This window comes from Pan troglodytes, chromosome 16, assembly GCF_028858775.2.
Source record: "Pan troglodytes isolate AG18354 chromosome 16, NHGRI_mPanTro3-v2.0_pri, whole genome shotgun sequence".
NCBI classification, from domain to species: Eukaryota; Metazoa; Chordata; class Mammalia; order Primates; family Hominidae; genus Pan; species Pan troglodytes.
Genome location: NC_072414.2, coordinates 43,333,096 through 43,349,441, shown reverse-complemented (window position 1 = coordinate 43,349,441; position 16,346 = coordinate 43,333,096). Strand labels below are relative to the sequence as shown.

The 16,346-nt window shown below is 43.7% G+C and overlaps 1 protein-coding gene across 2 annotated transcripts in view; it reads right to left on the bottom strand.

Annotated features, from left to right (window-relative positions):
• The window catches only part of GLDN (gliomedin), a 66,643-nt gene extending 52,465 nt beyond the window's left edge, over window positions 1-14,178 (bottom strand). The window contains exon 1 of one of the 2 annotated variants that reach the window (XM_001169660.7): window positions 13,652-14,178. In XM_001169660.7, coding sequence (XP_001169660.1) covers window positions 13,652-14,014 — 363 coding nt within the window. In that variant the 5' untranslated portion in view covers window positions 14,015-14,178. The remainder of the gene's footprint in view (window positions 1-13,651) is intronic. The other variant, XM_016928240.3, reaches the window with a different exon arrangement.
• Window positions 14,179-16,346: the final 2,168 nt, after the last annotated feature.

Below are 16,346 nucleotides of genomic sequence, written 5' to 3'. Positions count from 1 at the left end.
ATACAAAAGATTAGCCGGGTGTGTTGGTGCGTGCCTGTGGTCCCAGCTACTCAGGAGGCTGAGGCAGGAGAATCGCTTGAACCCAGGAGGTGGAGGTTAAAGTGAGCCGAAATCATGCCACTGGACTCCAGCCTGGGCAACAGAGTGAGACTCCATCTCAAAAAAAAAAAAGAAAGAAAGAAAAAGAAAAAAGCATGCAGTAAAGAAGCCAGCCAAAACCAAGATGGCATTCAAAATGACATCTGGTCATCTTCACTGCTCATTACGTGCCAATTAATAATGCATTAGCATGCTAAAAGACACTCCCACCAGCACCATGACAGTTTACAAATGCCATGGCAATGGCTGGAAGTTATTCTATATAGGCTAAAAGGAAGAGGAACCCTCAGTTCTGGGAAATCCCTGCCCCTTTTCCCAGAAAACTCTTGAATAATCTACCCCATATTTAGCCTATAATACAGAAATAACCATAAAAATAGCCAACCAGCAGCCTTTGGGGCTGCTCTGCCTCTGGAGTAGTCATTCTTTTGTTCTTTTACTTTTCTAATAAGCTTGCTTTCACTTTATTCTGTGGACTCACCCTGAATTCTTTCTTGTGCATGATCCAAGGACCCTCTCTAAGGTGTCTGGATAAGGACCTCTTTCCAGTAACACTTTTCCTTATATCCAATTAGTTAGCAAAATTAATTCAAGCTTCTCTTTTGATATTTCTAGGATATAACCCTTCTTCATTTCCAATGCCATTATCTTAGCCAGACGTGAATTGTTTCTTGCCTGGATTAATGTAATAACTTTCTAACTTTCTTCTTGCTTCAGTCTTTCCCCATTTCCAGTCTTTCCTGCATTGCACCAACAGATCTGTCCTCCTATAAAACTACAGCCTTTATGACTCTTCCCTGGCAAAGGTTCTATGATGGCTCCCAATTCCTCATTAGGTTCATTCTTAACTTCTCAAAAGTAGAAATTCAAGCCTCTCTCTAACCCAGCCAACCTTAGTTCCCTTCTCCCTACTCCAAACTCTCCAGTACAGGAAGGCCTGTCTGGCTTCTTGTTCTTCCTGACTTGCACCATTTTCATTTCAGTCCCTAGACCTTGGCTCAAATTATTGCCTGTACTTGGAATGATTCACCCTCCTTGCCTGCCCCAGTCTCAACAACTCTCCATTGCCCATTTTGAGTTCAATTTCCTTAGTGAGGACTTATTTTCTCTCTTCTTCAGTGCCCCCATGCTTTCCACACAGTCACTGTGAAGGATTTTCCTCTAAAGGTCTTCCTGTTTAGAGACTGATTCCAAGGTCCCCAAATGTGGCTTAGGTGGGGGTAGGCATTTTCCACCTTCCAGTAAAAAGGATACCAGACTCCAACACTCACCCACTGAGTAACAAAAAAACCGGGGAATTATTTTGCCATCACCAGCTCAACATTTTAGAGTACACTTATTCACAACTCATTATAAAGTACTTCACAGTTTTTATATAGAGCCTAGGCAGGACCTCCAAATTTCCCAGCACTTTGGCAAGCACAAACTTTTTCTGAGTGGCAGATGAAGGGGTTGCTCTATTGGATTCAGAACAAACTCCACAAATTGCATTTTGAACGATCTTTAGTTGGCCTTGTTGTTTTAAGGCTACCTTTCAGAAAAGAAAAGTGTGTCTTCAACTTTAGATAAACTAGAAGCAGATTATATCCATTTAAAGTATAGAGCTGTTAAAGATCTACATAAAAGCAATGGATGGGCTGCAAAATGCTCCCTTTGTAGCTTAATTACAACCTAAAAGCTTCAGCTTGTTTTAAACAACATGACCTTTAGTCTGTAGATAAAATGCATGTAAATTAATCTTGAATGTCAAGTAGATTTGGCCGAGAATTTCTTTTTTGTGTGTGGTGGTGGTGGTGGTGGTGAGTTTGAGGAATGTAGAGGGAATAAAAGAGTGTCTTTTTTTTTTTAATTGACTGTGTTTTTTTTTTTTTTTTTAATCAAATCCGAGGACTGTTCTGATAGTTCCCACATTGGCAACAATATCCTGGAGAACACAAGACCCCTAAGAAGTAAAATCGTTCTTTCTCTACCTGTTTTTGCTCTACCTTCCACTCACATTTTCTCAATTTTCCAAATGCCAGCATACAAATTTTTTTTCAGGAATGCCACCAACAGGAATCAACAGAAGTTAACAATAGCTGAGCCAGTCGGAGAGTGGTGAAGATGACTGCCTTTCAGTGAGTGCCAAATCTTATCATCAGTGGTCACGCAGAGGCATAACTACCCAACAGGTTCATCTTGCCTGCTGTGCAGATAGAGTCGATTTATCAAGACAGGGGAATTGCAACGAAGAGTTTCCTACACATAGAGCTGGCTAAACAGGAGACCAGAGTTTTATTATTACTTGAATCAGCCTCCCCAAAAGTTCAGAGGCTAGGGTTTTAGAAAGATAGTTTGGCAGGCAGAGGGGGCTAGGAAATGGGAAATGCTGATTGGTTGGGTCAGGGATGAAATCACAGGGAGTTGAAGCTCTCCTCTTATGCCAAGTCTGTTCCTAGATGGGGGCCACAAGACAGTTGAACCAGGTGTTGGTGGTGCCAGCTGATCCATCAGAATGCAGAGTCTAAAAAATACCTTGAATACCAATCTTATGTTTTACAATAGTCATGTTATCTATAGGAGCAATTGGGGAGGTTAGTAATCTTGTGGCCTCTGGCTGCATGACTCTTAAGCCATAACTTCTAATCTTGTGGCTAATTTTTTTGTTTTACAAAGGTGCTCTGCTTCCCAAGCCAGGAGGGAGTTCATTTTGGGGAGGGGCTGATATCAACGTTGTTAAACAGTTAAACTATAAGTTCCTTCCAAAGTTAGTTCAGCCTACTTTGAGGAAAGAACGAGGGCAGCTTGGAGGTTAAAAGCAAGATGGAGCCAGTTAGGTCAGATTTCTTTCACTGTCATAATTTTCACACTATTTTAATCTTTGCTAAGGCAGTTTCAGAGGGGTGGGAGCTGTGAAATCCTGAATCTCTGAAGAAGCCCTGTTGCCATATCAAGGGGAACTCTGTTTTTTTGTCAATGCCAAGATGATTTAGGTTGGTATGATTCCAATCCAGGCTTTAAGAGGCCAAATACTATCCCAAAGCAGCAGCTGATAAAAGCACAGATGAACAGACAAGTTGGCACCCTGAAGGAAATGGAAATAAAGAGTAAACCCAGAAACAAGACACTAGGAGCATAGGGCAAAAAGGGCTAATGGCAAAGCAATATTGAGTGCCATGGTCTGAATATTTGTGTACCCCCAAATTCCTACATTGAAACCTAATCATCAATGTGATGATATTAGGAGGTGGGGATATTGGAAGGTGACTAGGTCATGAAGGGAAAGCCTACATAAATAGGATTAATGACCTTATAAAAATGATTTTATAAAATCATAAAAATGATTAATAACCTTATAAAAATGAGGCCCCAGAGAGCTGCCTTGCCCTTCCACCATGGTGGAAGGTGAGAAGGAGAGAAGGTGCCATCTATGAACCAGAAAACAGACCCTCACCAGACACCCAATCTTTTGGCACCTAGATGTTAGACTCCCCAGCTGCCAGAACTGTAAGAAATAAATTTCAGTCATTTATAAGCTACCTAGCCTATGGTATTTAGTTATAGTAGCATGAATCAACTAAGAATATGATAAATCTTAATAACAGCAACAATGAACACTTATTGAGAACCTGACTATACCAGGCAGTGCACTTCACCTATATGATCTCCCTTAAACATCCGAACAACCTAATGAGGTAGGTACTATTTTCTCAGTCATACAGATGAGGAAACTGAGGCTTGGTGAAGTTAAAAGATTTGCCCAAGATCACCCAGCTACCAAGCTGTGGGTCCAGGATATGAATCCATCTGACTTCCAAGTCCACACTGCTTACCACCACCACATACTTCAAAGAATTAGGGAGAGAGAATGGGGCTGGGAACTTAACAATGAAGAAAGATCCCAGGTTGCTTGAGCTAAGGACAGGTACATGAGGGCTGAAGGTGGCAGCAGTACCATGGGCAGGTGAGCCTGTGACTGCCATAGGGAGATCCTGGCATGAGAGCTTGAGAAGGATGAACCAGCCCTTGGCTTTGAAGGACTTGTGATCTGAGAAATTATTCTGGAACTCACACAGGGAGGGACCTTTGCCAAAGGATCTCTCAGCCTGTGGTCTAGTGGGCAGAGCTACTAAATAATCGGCTGATCACAGGGTACTGCTGTCTCCCTAGAGTGGAGAGACAGTTTTCAGGTACTTTTAATGTGACTCTGAGTTCCAAGACAAAAATCAATTTTTTCCCCGGCATAGTGGCAGGGAAGATTGAGGGAAAGGCAGTGAAATAGTGTGCATAAAGACAAGAGCAGTTGGGCATGGTGACTCATGCCTGTAATCCTGGTACTTTGGGAGGCTGAGGCAGGAGGAACACTTGAGCCCAGGAGTTCCAGACCACCGTGGGCAACATAGTGAGACCCTGTCTCTAAACAGATCTAAGAGAAGGCTAGCTATCAAGAGATGCAAGCATTTTGAACTGGGAGAAGATAAGAAGAGAAAGGGCCAAGATATCTCATTTTAAGTGTCATCTTTTGTTTTATTATGAAGACAAAAAAACTTGAGTTTACGTTCACTTAAAAAAAAAAGAAACAAGAGCCGAGAACTCACCAAGCCCCAGAAGGTTCTACCCTGCTCAGTCTGTAAAGCCTCGGGAGGCTCATTACTACTGCCCTCACCTCTGCTGCTTTGGATAGAAAGAGACCAGAGACTTTTAATAGTTCTGGGACATGAGAGTAGGTCCTGATGGTTTCATGCCATTCATTTGGTCAACACAACTGCTCTATTCTCATGGGTCCAGATGATCAGCCTTGACCCGCCTGTTTCTTATATATGTCCCTAGAGAATCATGCCAATAATTTCTTACAAGGAATGCTTTATTTGTGTGTGTGCAATGGATCTCAGGGGCCAGCTCCCTCCTGTCTTCCTTGTGCACCATCATTGCCTGCGACATGATTTAGGCTTATAGGTGTGTTCCCATCACCAACACCACTAGACACAATCTTAGCAGAGATATGGCTGCAAGCTCTCTCCCAAACCTTAATTGATACCTAGAGATGGCTTCTGACATGGGAACAAAGCATACAGTGTCAGGTGTGCTCAGAGTACACAGCACTGATGTCCTAAATGCACGTGTGCACATGCTGCAGTGAGAAGGGCCACGGAAACCCACTTCCCAGGCTCTGCATGGGGTTTATGACTTTGGTCACCCTTTCTTTTTTAATCCTCCTGTATCAGGCCTCTAATCTCTCATCAGCTCCCCCAACCCCTCACCCCGCAGGACCTAGTGTGGTATGCATCTCTCTCCTTCAATCAAAGAGAACAGATAGAGTTTGAAACAAGGCCTACATTTGGGAATAATAGATGGCTAAAAGCTCCCCTAACATTGTTTGCTCTCAGTTTGGGAAGCCAGCAAGCAGCCTGGCTCAGCCCTACAGCCTCACTGTACATGGAACAGCACTCTTAGGGTGCCTCTGTCTTGCATTCCGTCTCCTTGGGAGAGGTGTTAGACCCCAGAGTTAACCAAGGCTGGAGCACCCCTGATTTAGTAGCCCGAGCTACTAAGAATCAACCCTAGGCCGGGTGCGGTGGCTCACGCCTGTAATCCCAGCACTTTGGGAGGCCGAGGCGGGCAGATCACGAGGTCAGGAGATCAGGACCATCCTGGCTAACACGGTGAAACCCCATCTCTACTAAAAATACAAAAAAAAAAAAAATTAGCTGGGCATGGTGGCAAGTGCCTGTAATCCCAGCTACTCGGGAGGCTGAGGCAGGAGAGTCGCTTGAACTCAGGAGGCAGAGGTTGCAGTGAGCCAAAATCACACCACTGCACTCCAGCCTGGGTGACAGAGAGAGACTCAGTCTGAAAAAAAAAAAAAAAAAAAAAATCAGCCCTAGTGCCGTTCCAGGGAATTACGATGTAAGTGGAGGTCTGGCAAAGTTTTTCTGAGAAGAACGAGACAAAAACTATTTTAGGCTTTGTGGGTCACATGGTCTCTGCTGCAACTATTCAAACCTGCTGCTGTAGTGCCAAAGCAGCAATAGACAGTCTGTAAACAAATGGGCATGACTGTATCCCAATAAGACTTTATTTATGGTTACTGAAATCTGAATATCATATCATGTTCACATGTCACACAATATTATTATTCTTTTGTTTTTTCCCCACCCATTTATAAATGTAAAAGCCATTCTTCATAGCCTGTACAAAAACAAGTAGAATAGCAGGCTAGACTTGGCCTACAGGCCATAGTTTGCTGACCCCAGTCTAAATCCTCAGCTTTTACAACATTTGGAAATAACCCAGTCCAAGGAAGTGGGAAAGGGAAATAAACTCTGGCACAGCCAATTTAAGGAAATATAGCACTGCAAACAGGAGCTGTGACTGTAGGTAATGTGATTTTTTTTCTCTATAAACAATAGAATTTCTAGATTCATATCAGTGTAGCTTACAGCAGTCATAATGCAAAGCTACCTGTTTGCTATAATAATGTGTTACTGCTTAATCCAGCTGGAATCTCCTGCTGGGAACTACCCTAAGAATCGGGAGCACATGCTTTTGAAAAGCCGTAGTGACAGGAAATCTCCATCCACCGAAGATGGAATTGATTTTTAGAAACAGCAAAAAACAACAAAAAACTGAAACCAAACCCAATGCAAAAAACCACATCGACCTCAATCAGTAATAGCAACAATCACAATGACACAGTAACTACTATACTTTCAGAATCAGGCTGGTAAATAAAGGCATTGTGGTCAAGCTAAATAAAGCCCTTTGGGTTCAAAGCCACTCATGATTCTGAGATGAGACTTCTGCAAATGCATGATTGGAAGTCCTAACATGGCCCCTAACAATGTGAGTGTTGTTTGGCCAACATTCTGTCAGCCAACTAAAAAAACAAAAAAAGAACTTTTTTGAATTGCTGTCAATATTTAAAAGCCAGGAGATTTCACATTAAAAAAAACAGATTTTGTACTTCTCTTTAAAAAAAAATCAGGCTAGACACAGTGGTTCATGTCTATAATTCCAGTACTTTGGGAGGCTGAAGCAGGAGGATTTCTAGAGCCCGGCAGTTCAAGACCAGCCTGGGCAACATAGTGAGATTTCTACTAAAGAAAAAAAATTTTTTTTAATTAGCCAGGTGTGGTGGCACACACTTGTCCCAGATACTCAGGAGGCTGAGGCAGGAGGATCATTTGAACCCAATTAGTCAAGGCGGCAGTAAGCTATGATCACTCCACTGCACTCCAGCTTGGGCGACACTGTGAGACCTTGTCTCTAAAATAAAAAATAAAATAAAATAAAAAAACAAAAAAGAAAAGAACAGAAAAGAAAAGAAAAAAATATCAGGCACAGGAAGCAGGTGGCTCCCGTTCTTGTATAGTCACCATCAGCGGGAGCCTCCCCTTTAGACAAAGCAGATGAACCTCAGGTGGGTGCAGTCCCTACCGTGCTCTATTGCTGCCCGGCCCAGGAGCAGCTGCCAAATTACCTGGGGTACAAGGCCCTTTTTACTCCCATAAAGAAGAGAGTAACACAGTCACATGGTTCAAAAGTCAAAATGATACAGAAAGCTATACAGTGAGGGGTTCATTCCTCCCTTATACCCTCCAAAAGTAAGCACTTTTGTTAATTTCTTCGATTAGTTTTCCCTTTCTTGCTTCCACAAGGTAATACAATATATACTTTTCTCTGCCTTGCTTTGTTCACTTAGAATATATCCTAGGGATTGTTCTGACTCTTATTATATAGAGAATTTCCTCATTCTTGTTCTACAGCTACTTAGTATTCCAGTGGGTGTATAGATTAATTTAACTAGTACTGGATTGGTAGATATGGGTTATTTACAGTCTTTTGCTTTTACAAATATTCTGCAATGAATATGTACATATGTCATTCATAGGTGATAAAATCTATGGTGAGATTGCTGGGTCAAAGAGTATTTGTAATTTTTTCCAGATTTTGCCAAAGTGCCTTCTGTATGGGTTCCATCATTCCGCACTCCGAACAGCAATGCAAGAGCATGTCTGTTTCTCTTCAGCTTCCCTAATACAGTGTGTTGTCAAACTTTTGTAGTTTTGTCTTTCTGTTAGGTTAGGGGTGTCCAATCTTTTGGCTTCCCTGGGCCACAATGGAAGAAGAAGAATTGTCTTGGGCCACACATAAAATACACTAATGCTAGCAATAACTGATGAGCTAAAAGGAAAAAAAATCGCAAAAAAATCTTATAATGTTTTAAGAAAGTTTATGAATTTGAGTTGGGCCACATTCAAAGCCATCCTGGGCCACAGATTGCACAAGCTTGTGTTAGGTGAAAATTATATTTTGGGGTAGTTGAAATCTACATTTTTAAATGAAGAGACCTTTTCCCATGTGCTTATGAGACATTTGTATTTCTTTGCCTGAGAACTGTCTGTCTCATTTTCCTGTTGGATTCTCATTTCTGTTGCTGATTTTCCTATTAAATTTTTTAAATCAACTTTTAGGAACACTAAGTGTATTAGAAAGATTATGTATCTATGATATGATATGAGTTTTCCAGTTTGTTTCGCTTGTTTTGTTTTTTTTGAGATGGAGTCCTCCTCTGTCGCCCAGCTGGAGTACAGTAGTGCCACCTCGGCTCACTGCAACCTCCATCTCCTGGGTTCAAGTGGTTCTACTGCCTCAGCCTCCCGAGTAGCTGGGATTACAGGCACTCACCATCATGCCTGGCTAATTTTTGTATTTTTAGTAGAGACAGGGTTTCACCATGTTGGCCAGGCTGGTCTTGAACTCCTGATCTCAGGTTATCCACCTGCCTCAGCCTCCCAAAGTGCTGGGATTACAGGCGTGAGCGACCACACCTGGCCTCCTAGTTTGTTATTTATCTTTTGCTTTTGTTTGTGGTGTTTTTATTTTTGTTGTTGTTTGCTATGCCGAAGTTTTGCTGCTGTTTCATGTGCTTTTAAAATATAGTCACATTTGTTTATTTATTATTTGCATCTGGCTTTTGAGTTATAACTTGAAAGAAAAGGCTTCCCAATTCCAAAATTAAAAATGATATACTCATATTTTCTTTTAGTTTCATATTTTAAAAATGTAAATCTTTGACCCATTTAGAGCTTGTTATACACATTGTGAGAATAAAACTATTCTTTTCCAGGCTTTATCTTTTCCCAGAGGGCTTGCCCGTTGTCTCAAAATCATGTATTAAATTCATTCTTCCTCCCTGGTGTGAGATACTGTCTTTATCATGTACTAAATTGCCATATGTATTTAAGATTATTTCTGGGCTTTCCACTCTGTCCCATTGGTTTATCTATTCATATCCCACTCTGTTTTAATTACTCAGGCTTTAATTATATTTTAATATCTTGTAGAACCTAGTGTTCCTCCTTGTTCTTTTTCAGCGGTTTCCTTGCCAGGAATGCTTATTTTTCCATGTGAACTTTTGAATCAGTTTGTCTAATCCCAGAAAAAAAAAACCTATTGATAGTTTTATGTTGGGATGACATCAGATTTCTAAGTTAACTTTCAGTTAACTTATTATGATGCTAAGTTTTCTATCCAAAAACATACTATTTTTACCATTTGGTTTAAATATTTTCTGTTCTACAAGAGTGGTCCCCCAGCCCTTTCTTAACACAAAAGGTAAGTATATAGATACACACACAGGTTTTGCACATCTTTTCTTCCATTATATCTTTCAACAGATGATTGTTTGGGTATAAGAAGTCTATTGATTTCTTAGTAATATTTTAATACCTTGTTTCCCACTGAATTCTGTTATTTTTAGTAGTAGGTTATCAACAGATTTTCCAGGTATATAATCGTATGATCTGAATATAGCCAGACTCTCACTTCTTAATGTATTTAGACCATTTTCCCTTGTCTTGTTGCTCTGGCTGGTCCTCCTAGGACAATTCGAGATACTATTGGTGATAGTGGGCATCCCTGTCTTAATACTGATTTTAGTAGGACCATCTCCAGGATTTGACAGTTTAGTGGAAAGCTATAGTTTTGGGGTGAGACATAATTACATTTTATCATGTTAAGAAAGAATACATTGATTCCCATTTTATTGCGTATTTTAAAAATCAAGCATTGATGTTAAATTTTATCAAATGCCTTTTCATCATTTGACTATTATGGAATCATATTTGCCTTCCTTAAAAAAATCATTTGAATTGTAACTCCTGCTTTAAAGTAGCCAGGCTGATTTTCTTGTTAGAGAGGTGCCAAGGACATTTTGAACAATATCCTGGGCGTAGAAATGCATACAGTCCCTCAAGGACGACAATTATCATGGATACGTAATCACCAGTCTCAGTGTCTTATATCTTCTCTATGTTTGTTTAATTTATGAAAATATTTATGAAACTCCCTCTGGGTGCTTGACCCTAGATTTTGGACAAGTAAAGACAGGATGATAAAGCTACCAGAACATCAGCAAATGTGAGACAGGAAGAGAGGAATGAGAGAGGGTAGCTGATGGGAAGAGAACAAAAAGAATATGAGAGGAGGTCAGAGAAAAAGAGAGTAAACAGAAGTAGCATCTCCCACAGGAGTTAGTAGCAGATGGGTCAAATTTTCTCTCTCCCCGCTCACCAGATCCCCATTTCCATTATTGGCCTAATTCAATAGTTTCCAAGCCCCATCCAGGGCCCCTCTTATTACTGTCTCCCAAAAGTATGCACATGGTTTTAAAGATTTAATGTGCTTCTTGGCTGTGTCAAATTAACTGTACTTAATAATTATCTTGCCTTTTTAATGAAGTCATTTACAGCTGCCAACCAGGTTCTAGTAAGAATGTGCTCAGCTAAACAGAATTCTCATGCTGAGTTGATGTATTTTCAGCCAACAGTAGAGAAACTCAAAGTATCAGTTAAATTAAAGTTCATCTTGGATAAATGAACCATTCTGGAAGGCTTTTTGAAATGTTGACATTAGTCTGCATAGAGTTTGTTTCTTCGTTCCTAGACCTCTAAGGACATAAGACCTCACAGTGAGGACCTTGGATCTCACTCTCATTCAAGATCTGGTGGTGTATAAAAGGGCCAGGGAAGGTGTAGCCTTCACCTATAAGAAGTGTATACACTTGCCTCCACGATATATACTAGATCATTCTCTTAACTTCTCTCCAAGAGCTACCAAATGATGTTTTTTTAAAAATTGTTTTCTTATATGAATAATTGTTCTGAGAAAAGCAGAGAGTAAAGATGAGGAAAACTGTGAAGCTGAATGGAAAGAATATTGTTGTCATAAATTAAAAAGCTTTTCAGTAATAAAATTGGCTCCTCGGCCTGAAGCAAAGGCCTTGATGGGGATCTGGTGGGAGTGTGATGCCTAACACAGCTACTATCGATAGGAAGTTATGCCAAGGTCCTTCCTGCTGGAGAGTAAGCACTCCACCCCCAGGCTGTGGCCTAACAAATTAATTCAGAATCTCTGGGGATGGGATTCAGGCATCAGTAAGTTTGAAAGCTCCCCAAATAGTTCCAGTAGGCAACCTTACTACTCAAAATGTGGTCTTCAGGCCAGTAGCATTGGTAGCAGTGGGAGCTTGGTAGAAATGCAGAATCTTAGGCCCCAGCTTAGACCATCTGAATCAGAATCTGCATATTAACAAGATCGCCAAGATATTCCTGTGCACAATAAAGACTCAGTGCTAGAGACTGAGTAGTATTTCTTAAAGTGTGGTGCCTGGACCATCTGCACCGAACTCACCAATGGCATAGGAGGTGGGGGGATGAGGGTCAGAGGACTTCTAATAAAGCAGATTCTGGAGAGGATTCTATAGGTCTGAGGGAGAGGCCCTGGAATCTGCACTGTAATATGCTTCCAGCTGATTCCTAAGCCTACTGTTTGAGAACTGCTCCCAAGAGGAATGTCAGTAGTAAGATGATTGCCTTCTCCTAGCCTCAGGGACAGGGCCTCATGACTCTAAAAGGTCAAAACATACCCATTGCAGGTGGGGGATGAGTTGATGATAATCTACTAATAATATCCAGTCTGACACATGTGATAGTTCTGCTCTCTGACCTGTAACAGAGTTAGTGGTAGCACTGCGAGGTCACCTAGAGTTAATTTGACACAGAGATGAGTGTCTCCATTCAATTTGTTAGTGACGGAATAGGTTGCAATTCGGATACAAAAGCTTCTACCTTAAAAGTAGGATGAAAAATGTAAAACAATGATGCTCAGATGTATCCCTTTTTGAGGGTTTTTTAAAAGCCTTAAAATGTAGGGTAGAGAGCTGAAAGGGCGAGAATGAATTCCCCTAAGGAGGTTTTTTTTCATCTTATAGCAGTCCTTTTTTGAAACTTCTGCTTAGGTCCAGATTTTTAAATGATAACATGAATTTAAAAAACAAATGAAGTGAGGAATGGAAAACTTGATCTCTCTCAAAAGATGTATTTGAAGTATGTAGTACTTTTACGTAGTTTTAAAAGCATTTCAGCTCATGTAAGGTATTTAAAAGCTTCTGTGAGAACGGAAGTTTAAGTCAATTTATTTTCAAATACCTAGGATTCTGAAGTATGGCTCACACTTGACTGGAGGTAATAGCCGAAATCTTTCTAATTATAAAGTGAAACAAGACTGTCGCAATTGTAATAAATAATGAAATGGGATGGGGAACTGCAATGTGATCTAATAGTATTTGTTAAATACCTATTGAATTAAAAGCGGCAAAAGCAAAGAAACTTAACACTGGAAAACAAATCTTTGAGGCTTTGAAGACTTTCTTCAGAGCAGTGTTTCTTAAACCTTTTGGGGGAGGCATGCAATGGGGGACCCCTTGAAGATCTAGTGAAAAGCTGCAGACCCTCATCCACATGGGCAGGAGGGCACAGGCACACACACTTGGCAATTTCTGCAGTTCCATGTACTCCCTGGAGCCCAGTGGGGAGACCAATCCGCAGGTCCCATGTTAAGAACCTCAGCTTTGACACTGCATTTTAAGAAAAAAATTGCACCATATTGACGTCCCTCATTTGGAATTGCTTGAGATCCAGGGGCAACTTTCCCAGCATCTAGGTCCCAGGTGGGCAGTAAAACTAGGGCTGTTTTCACTTAAACCGAAACAATTAGGCTGGCCATCTCGCAGGAATGAGGCGATGCCAGGTGAAAAGCCAGACCACTAGTTGATGCCAGGGAAAGAATCCCTTTATTGAAAAAGCCTACGCTCTTTCAGAAACGCGCCTCCATCCTCTCAGAGGGCCCCACCCACAGGTCAGTGGCACAGGCGGAGCCCCAAGGCTGCTGCGGCTCCATTCACACCAGGAGACGAAAACTTGTCTAAGCTGAGAAGGAAAATAGGCTCTTAGAAACACTGCCTTCGCCCTTCGTTTATATGTGGACTCAAAGAATGTCAGAGGTAGAAGAGACTCCCTCCTTCACCCTGTCCCCAACCTCACAGATGAGAAAACAGACTCCAGTGGGTTGAGGTGCTTGCCAAGGTGACATCCCCAGCTACTCATGCCCACAGCCCTCTCTGCAGCACCTCGCAGCCTGGCCAGGGGAGAAGAGGGCGTCGGCGTCCTCGCCCCACACCCCCAGCCGCCCACCTGGCCGGGGCGCCACGGGGAACCGAGCCCCCGCCTACCGGCACCATGGAGTAGGTCATCATCATCAGCATGTCCTGGCTCTCGGCGCGGATATGCGGCGCGGGCTCGCCGCTGTGGCTGCGCTTGTTGCGAGCTGAGCTGGCCGGGTCTTGGGGTGGTGCGGCCGCCCCGCGCGGTGCGCGGCTCAACTCGGCCAGGAAGGAGCGCAGGGCACTGTCCTCGCGCTGCTCCCGGCCCCGCTGCGCCTCCAAAGCCCGCAGCGCCGAGCTCAGCCCGCGCCACTGGCACAGTGCGAACACCGTGCCCGCAGCGTTGAGCGCCGAGAGCAGCGCCACGGCCGCCAGGGCGCCACGCAGGCCCCAACCCGCGTCCCCACGGCCTCCCTCAGCGCCTCGGGCCATGCTCTGTGCGCCTTGGGCAGGGCACGGCTTGGCAGCCTGCGGCCCTGGCAGCCTTTATACGCCTCGGGCAAGCCGTGGGCTGGTGGCAGCGCCGTGAGTCAAGTCACCCTTTGGCCCAGCTGGCGGGGCGGGATGGGGACAGTAGTGGTGGCGCCCGAGCAGCCCAGAGGGACAGGCGGGCAGAAGCAGGAGAGGAGCCAGTGGAGGCAGCCTGCGGAGGAGGGGCTGGCAGGGCTCGCGCTCCCAGAGTCCCGCCAGATGAGCAAACCCTCTCCTCCTCTTCCCACTGCTCTGCCTGAGGGCATTGCCGTGGCCCAGACAGGCAAAGCAAGGGTCAGACTGAGGGGGAGAGCAGGAATTCTTATGGAGAGAAGTCTCCGGATTCCACCCCCTTCTACCCCCACACTGCCCTCTTGGAGAAAAAGATCAGCATGCCCAGATGCTAAGGCACGTGCCCACTGTCCATGGGAGGTCTGGTCCTGGCCACAGCACCAGGCTGCGCATCACTCCCCACCATGGCCATGAGGCTCCACGAGGCCACTGAAGACCCCAGATGATCTTTCCCAGGAAGGGGATGGATAGGGGCAGGGAGACACTTGGCACTGGAAGGCAAAAAAGGCCACCCATCAGAACCAGAAAAGCCCAGGACTGCCTGGCCAACAGGACTCGTCCTTGAAAGGAGAGTTCCAGGATTTGACAAGTCAGGAACTCTCCGATGAGATCCATATCTGGAAAATGGCAGGATGGTGAGGAAAAAAACCCCAGGAATCAGGAGACCTAGTTCTAAAGCCACTCTGTTGCTACTCAGCTGGGAGGCTTTGAGCATGTCCCAAGACCATGAGGAGGTGCTTTCTGACCTAAGGGTTGGAGAGCTGGGCCATGGTTGGGTTCTTACCTAGCCCTAGGAAAACATGTTTTCCCATGCCTCTCATTTACTCCTCACAACTTTTATGTTGCCCAATACCTGCTCTGCCTCGAGGGTCACTGTCAACCAAATGCAGAGTCACTTTTGAGTCTCCCCAGAGAACCTCTTCACTCAAGATCTTTCTCAGCTTCTCCTAGAATGGCTCTGCTTCCCTGGGGCCCCAGGACCTATGGGAAACTAACGTAGATAGCAATCTTCAAGCCCCATGTTAAGAACCTCGGGTTTGACATTGTTTAAGAAAAAAAAAAATCACTCTGTTTGGATGTCTCCCATTTGCGAGACCCAACCAGAAGGCAGGATTGCTGTTTCCATAGCCCAATAACTCAAGGAAGAGGTGCCTCCCCGCCAATGAGCCAGCTGGAGCAGTTATAGAGAAAGGACTTCCTCTATCAGAGACCACACTGTTTCAGCACCTGAGGGAGACCAGTAAAATGATCGGAGAGCAAGCTCCTTTCGACTTAATGGTAGGAGCTCTGTAACCATCTACTCCCCAAAGATTCACATTCTGATGTGGTTTGGATCTGTGTCCCCACCCAAATCTCATGTTGAATTGCGATTCCCAGTGTTGGTGGTGGAGCCCAATGGGAGGTGATTGGTTCATGGGAGTGGTCCTTCATGAATGGTTTAGCACCATCCCCTCAGTGCTGTTCTCATGATAGTGAGTTATCGTGAGATCTGGTTGTTTAAAAGTGTGTAGCATCTCTCCTGGCCCCTCTTCCTCCTGCTCCCACCATGTGAGATGTTCCTGCTCCTGCTTTGCCTTCCTCCATGAGTAAAAGCTCCCTGAGGCCTCCCCAGATGCAGGTGCTGCCATGCTTCCTGTTCAGCCTGTGGAACCATGAGCCAATTAAACTTCTTTTCTTGTAAGTTACCCAGTCTCGGGCTTTTCTTTATAGCAAGGCAAGAATGGACTAATACACATACCAATTCTTGCAGGTAGGATTTTTTGGCACAGGAGAGAAAGCTGAGTAGTATCAGACTTCTTGTCCCCTACTCTCCAGGGTGAGCCAGGGTAGAGCCTCTGAGAATGCACAAGGAAACTGAAGTGACATCTCAATCAGAAATTCTGGGTCAAAGTTTAGATTCCTGAGTTTTAATAGGAACATTGACCAACTTCAGTATTCTTAGAAGAGCATACAGGATAAGAAGAAATTAGGAAAGCATGAAGGTCCAAGCGTTTCATAAAGTACCCCCACTGTGGGGATATGATGACTGGGAGGGGATGGCAGTGATGTAAAAAGCTTTGTCCATTTCCTCCCAACTCAAACGTTCTGTGACCTACTTGAAGAACTGTCATGTATCCTTATCTCTTTTCATCCAGGTATCAGGTTTAGGGCCAATGGGGAGGAGCCACTGAGAGGGAGGGTTGACACTCAGCATCATTCAGATCTTCATTTAATTCAGTAA